This window comes from Ixodes scapularis, unplaced genomic scaffold, assembly GCF_016920785.2.
Source record: "Ixodes scapularis isolate PalLabHiFi unplaced genomic scaffold, ASM1692078v2 PGA_scaffold7__128_contigs__length_106722199, whole genome shotgun sequence".
NCBI classification, from domain to species: domain Eukaryota; kingdom Metazoa; phylum Arthropoda; class Arachnida; order Ixodida; family Ixodidae; genus Ixodes; species Ixodes scapularis.
This window is the reverse complement of record NW_024609882.1, coordinates 25,702,875-25,709,208: the sequence shown is the minus strand read 5'-3', so window position 1 is coordinate 25,709,208 and position 6,334 is coordinate 25,702,875. Positions and strand designations below refer to the sequence as shown.

The 6,334-nt window shown below is 43.2% G+C and overlaps 1 protein-coding gene across 1 annotated transcript; it reads right to left on the bottom strand.

The window, feature by feature from the left end:
- Positions 1 to 3,438: 3,438 nt before the first annotated feature.
- LOC120851160 (elongation of very long chain fatty acids protein AAEL008004-like) lies at positions 3,439 to 4,413 on the bottom strand. The gene has a single exon (XM_040223754.3). The coding sequence runs from the start codon at positions 4,408 to 4,410 to the stop codon at positions 3,553 to 3,555; it is 858 nt and encodes a 285-aa protein (XP_040079688.1). The 5' UTR covers positions 4,411 to 4,413; the 3' UTR covers positions 3,439 to 3,552.
- Between the last annotated feature and the right edge of the window lie 1,921 nt (positions 4,414 to 6,334).

The following is a 6,334-nucleotide window of genomic DNA, read 5'->3' as shown; positions in this document are numbered from 1 at the left end:
AGCGTTTACGCGAGATACGACGCATTTCGCTTTTTACGTACAAGATTGGAGAACGCTCTACCTTCACGCTTACCTGATGTGGTTAGTTCTAGAATCACGCACTACGTTTGTATTTTTATCAACGAATAATGTAAAAAAAAAAACAAAAAAAAAACAAGCAAAAAAGGTTCCGAAAGCTCACTCACCGTGAAGAAGCTGCTGCAGCTCTGATCCCGTTCACGGCAACAGGCTGCTCGCACGACTGCGCACCGCACCCCAGTGTCTTCCATTCGACTGTTGTACGAGATATATGCGCTAACATTTGGAATATATCACGCTGGTATCCTTTCTCCTCTACCCCTCGCGCCCCGGTCTATGAGAGTAAGCACGTGACAGTCTTTATCTGATGCAGAAAAGAAAGAGCTAATGTGACGCGGAAGAGCTATTACTGCTCCATGGTAAAAACGATTAAAAAACAACTTACGCTTAGTTCTTTTTTTCTTCCTCTTTAACCTCAAAGTTAATGTCGTCATATTTCGAGATAAGTAACGTTAATAATGTCCTCTTAGTATTCAGCGTAGTTTTAATGTTCGCTCCTAGGAAGGACGACTGCCTGGTAAATGTCATTGTCTCTTGTTTCGTGCGTCAGTGTAGTTTTCTTTCCCAGGCGAAAAGGGGACAGACGTGCAACTCACTCCTGCCTGGATAATCGGACCCCCCCCCCCCACACACACACACACACACACGCACACTCTTTTGTACACTTTTGTAGGAGATTGTTTATCCTGAAGTACCTTTTCAGATTGATCGTCCTTGTCACTCTATGGCTGTTCTCTCGCTAAGATTACGTCACTTGAGTCAACCCAGGCCCACCGAATATGACAGCTCATTGAGGTTGAGAGCGGTCTGTTGGTCCCCGCACACTGAACAATGGTGTTCGCTTACTTCCTTGCATACGTTTTGCCGACACAGTCGATTGTTTGTGGCGTTGCTCATTAACGCTGCGTTATGATGGCCATTAGTGGTGTCCTTGGCGGCGGTGCCATCCGGGTTGTTCTAACCAAGGCGGGAAAAAGAGCGCCATTCATAACGAACTGGCACCAGTCTCCCTGCCCTATTACCTTAGCTAATTGTTTCCACACGTCCGATATCACCAATCAGGGAAAAAAGGTATAACCAAATTTGTACCTAACTTGTTATAAGCAGACTTGCACGTAGCGTGTGACAACTTGAGTGACAGGCCCGTCCAAATAAGTCTGACACTTGCCTTCCGTAAAATTGGCCATATAAAATTAAAGGACGCAGGAGAAGAACTTTTGAAGGGTTGGCTTAGGTGCATCACTTCACGGACTTGTGTAAAAATATTTTTATTCGTTTGAAAGGATGCGTTCTGTAAATTTCGGAGTCGCCAGCCACTAAAAGTAAAGCTCTATTCGCCATCGGAAACACTGGACTCGTGATTTTGATGCGGACGGCTTCATTTCGGGCACCAAATATTACGGACTCCAAGCACTGGCAAGTGTTAGAACAGTATATGCAAAATTGTTTTGCGTACGCAAAAAAAAACAACAACAACAACAGCAACAACAAAAAAGCGTCGTCATCCCTGTGCATGAGCCGAACCCAAACCGCGATTTGGATTGCTGCATGGAGACGACTCTATTTCTTTGCGTGTGAGTTTCTTAGCTGGGAATTAAGTCCCAACCTTTGTGTTAAAATACATTACGTGAATTGAACTAATTATTTAAAGAGAATCAGTAAATCATTCGGAATACTGCCGAAATAAAACCGAGCACGGTACGCGGAATCTTAAAATGCCTAAATAAACCAACCAATCGAACGTTTATATCGCAAAGACGATTGAGAACGCCTAACTTCATGTAGGTGTATATTATGAACAAACAAATCGTCTGATGTTCACGTGCCGTTACTCCTAGCATCAGGGAAAATGCAAGTTCAACGTTCGTTGTCTATTTACTCCACAAGTTCACACATAATCAAACGAAACTGTTCTTGATTAATTTTGATTACAGAAATCAGACATAGTCTCCTTACATTCCTAATGAAAAATACACAGGCAATCCTGGTGCGACATTAGAAAATCCTGGTTGTGACACCAGACGATCTGATGTGCCCACCAACAAAGCTGGTATATCCAGCGAAACAGCCTGGTGTGCCCGCCAGCAATGCTGGTGTACCCGCACAACAGTCTGGTGGGCACGCTAAGAGAATCTGGTGTCACACCACACGTGCTCATGTGCCCACCAGGCAGCCTGGCGTGCCCACCACGCAGTTTAATGTGACACCAGTGTTGTATTTTTTTTTACTTTTCCGCTCTTCCGCGAGAGTGTTTTTGATTAGTTTGTGTGACGCCTTTGTTTCATGCCTAGTTCAAAACGCTGACGAAACTGTTGGCACCAGCACGAGCCTCGACTCAGCGCTTTATTTTCATACGATTGTACAAATAGACACAAGATGAAGCCACACGCTCGCGCATGTTACTCTGACAGCGATGTAAAATCCGAAACAATAGCACTCCATCTTCTGACCAGTATCATTTTCAGCATTAGAGCGCAAGAAATGTACCTTGCTCGCTTTCCGAAGCGACAAACATGCAAGTGCTGGGCTGTCAAGATCTTAACCTAAACACTAAATTAGTGCCTATGAAAAAAAAAAAAAAATCCAAAAGAGAGGAAGAGATGATAGCGCTCAACGACGTCAGTGCACATGAAAGAATAAAAGGTTGGCGCAAAGGTTAGCCATCTGTATCTCTACTCAATGTCTTCCACTATTCAGAGCGTACAACATTCTGGTCTGCTAATCGCGCGAGGTCCGGCATTTGATGTGCGGCATTCGAACGTGAGACACTGGGCCATGAGCGCACGACGCTATTGTTTGCTTCCTTTGGAAGGAGACAGCGGTTTGAGACAAAGAGGGCTAGACTTTGAGCAGAGCCACTACCCTTCCAATCAGAGCTTGCCACCCTGACGTCGCCGCACACTCTCATCTTCATTCCTTCAGTTTCTCTTCGTATAAGAATGCTTCGATGAAATGAGGGAAACCTCGCACGGCGTCCTGGGCTGAAAGGTTCCACCAGAGAAGGAAGGAGATTTCCGACTTGAATAGCGGTTCACCTTTAATGGCATCAGTTCGCGCATTAAAATTACACGTTGAGATCGATCTGCGAGCCCGTCGCACGTTCACCTTGCACTCCGTGTGCAAGAATGTGCCGCCCGCCATTCCTGTCTGTATCTATGTAAGCCCGCTCACCAAGGCGAGAAAGTATCTCCCGTTATTTCAAAATAAGCATTTTATGTTATTTATGACACTACAGCACCGAGCGGCGTCGTTGTCGTCAGTTGTCATGGATATTCCCGTGTCTATGTGCATGTGACCTGCCACAAAGGGGGACTCAGCATTCATCATCTCTACGTCCTTAAGTTAAGCTGTTGAGTGGTTTCCAAATACACAATTTCCAGAAATAACACAACTGCCAGAGGTAATCAGCTCAAATGCTAGTAATGTCTTTTCTTTGCGCTCACTCAATTTTCACTTTTAATTTTTATAAAGATGCTAATCGTGCTTTCTATTCGCAACGCTCTGCTGAAGATCTCCCGCGGTGCTACTTTTACTGCTTTCAGAGGGACTCTTTCGATTGTACGCATGTACATAAAAGTTCACAAATAAACACAATATCAGGAACGTCTGCGAGTTTCCAAGGAAGATAAGATATCTCGGGAACCCACAGTCGACGAACAAAGGGATAGACACATGGAGTATGATAATAACAAATTGAGCGATCTGCAACGTGGTAAGGTACTTCTTCCACCAGAGGTACTTCTGCACTCCGGGACCCAGGGTAGCGAGGAAGTAGTAAGAGTACATGATGATGTGCACAAACACGTTGAGGGCCAGGCTAAAAGCGACGTGTCCTTCTGGAGCGAACAAGGTCCAGAACCAGACGTTCGCCGCCACGATGGTGTGATGGATGACGTGCAAGTGCGTGATTTGTCGGAATTTCTTGCGAAGGACGAAGAAAACGGTGTCCAGAAAGTCAACGTACCGGACCGCGACAAAAAACCATCCGTCTTTGTAGTATTGGGTTAACTCTTCGTCCATGTATCCGGTTATTCCTTGACACCAGAGGCTGTAGCGACCTCCTGGAAGGTAGGTCGTTTTCAGAAGGATGTAGAGGAACCTAGCATTGACAGCTACCATGCCAAGGTTGTACAAGCGAACAATATTTATGATGTCAAAAGGTTCCCTGTCTTTCATCCATCGTGGGCCAGCCACCTTGACAAAGTACAGGTATCCCAGAATCAGGGGAAAGACGAAGAAGGGGTTGACGACCAGAGGGTAGTCTCTTGTCCTTGGATCGCCCATTTGCTGGATCTGACTCAGAAACGTGATTGGATTCATGCTGAGATGCATCGTTATGACCCTCGCCGGCTGTGAATTAGTAAGAGCTTGTGTCACCTGGAAGAAGGAAAGAAGCTAGCGTTATGGTAACTTCTCTTGAAGGCATGTTTCTGTTTCATCCTTACATAACCACTATTAACAGTAACGTGGTGGAGAATCTGAAAAAAAACTGTCTTTCAGAGGAATGACATTCCTTATCTTGAGAAAAAAAAATAATAATGGGAGAACAAGTGAATAATTATTTATTTACTTATGGAGGATGTTCTCAAACCAGCACATTCTTTGCCTTGGTGCACATTTACACAATTCGTTAACAATGGGAGAAGGATTTTAACTCTCAAGTATATGAAGCCGAGATGGATAATTATACATCTTCCATCAACGACCACCACTTCAAAGCTGCTTTACGGAAACACGTTCAGAAATCCTGTGCTTGTTAGGCGTAATGGTATTTCCGTTGCAGAGCTTTTGCTATAAGCCACTGGTCCGCATACTCGCGACTGCTTACGACCATTTGCCTTAAAACCCGTTGAAACCTCTAACGACAAAATAACAAAATACTGGCGCCATCTATCGGACAGCCACCGAATACTTTCAAATTCCGTATAATTTCTATTTTTTGGCGCACCATTCTTTTTTTTATTTTAGCTTGAAAAACGGTTCGAGAATGTAATAAACGACCATTTAATGTAGATATTACGTACATTTGATTTTGCAAATACAACTACCGCAAAACATTCGCCTAGTGAAATGCAGTCGCAGGGTCACCTCGTACAGATCGCCAGCGTGCCAGTATGTTATCTCGTAGTGTGATCACAAAATCACGGTCCCGAGCAAACGCAAGTGTGTGAACGTGCCTTACGTTTCATAGGTAATAAGTGGGATTTCGTGTTTTCGGTAAATACCGATAAATCATCGAAGATTAATTCTTGAACCCGTCTTATCATAATAAAAAAAAACGATTTATCATTTTTCGGTTGAAGACTTGGATCGAGAATTCCTTCGTAGGAGACTTGCACAAAGAAAGGCCGCCATCGAAAAGGGAGAGGGAAGAATTGTACCGTTTAAAAGTAATTCTAGTATTTCCAGAAGTAACAGGATTACTCGTGTGATTACCTCTTACTAAAAGTAATAAGTGATTGCAAAATTACTCTAAAAATCAATTACGAGCGATTTGATTACTTGTAATGGGTGCCTTAGAAGTCTGCCTTGAATACAGCTTCAATGAACTGTCCGTGAGACCACTTTCTTCTTCAGAAACCACAACCCCTTATCGATTGTTTCATTATTTTATTAGTACCGGGACGTTTTCCGAGTATTCTGGACATGATCATGTTTTGTGGAGGTTTTGGGAATTCCATGCCCGTGCCCTATTTTCTTCACGGTAAGGCAAGCACCGATTTATTGTCCCACACCAAATATTAACACACGCACACACAAAAAAAATTTGTTGGGAAAAAAAAAAAAATCCCGAAAAGAAATTTTCGGTATCGAAGAGAAATAAACCCCGAAAACACCGGGCCCCACTTATAACGTATTACTGACTCATTAGAAAGGCACAGTTAACAAATCTAGCAAATGTTTCCTCTCCTGAACGAAAAAAAAAAAAAATCTGGTCGGCGCCTTTGAGCAATACATTGTAAATTTACGTGTATTATCTGAGTTTAATTCCGTGGCCTACATTTTTCAACCCGTAATGAACAAAATACTACTTCCTTGCGAAATATTCCAGCGAATATATTAAACAAATATATTTGGCTACTTGAGCTGATGATGTCTGTTCAAGAGAAAGCATGTCGGTGCTTAATGAAAGTTATATCCCTCTTCTAGCAAGCAAAGCATGACTGTTCCAAAAAGAAAATGTGCGCACTTTGTTTTTCTTTTCTTTTCGTTTTCGATTCAAAGTCTGGTATAGAAATGCAACATCGGTACAAAT

Bases quoted from the DNA above. Each gene is read 5' to 3' on its own strand.
- LOC120851160 (XM_040223754.3), bottom strand. From the start codon at position 4,410: ATGCATCTCAGCATGAATCCAATCACGTTTCTGAGTCAGATCCAGCAA.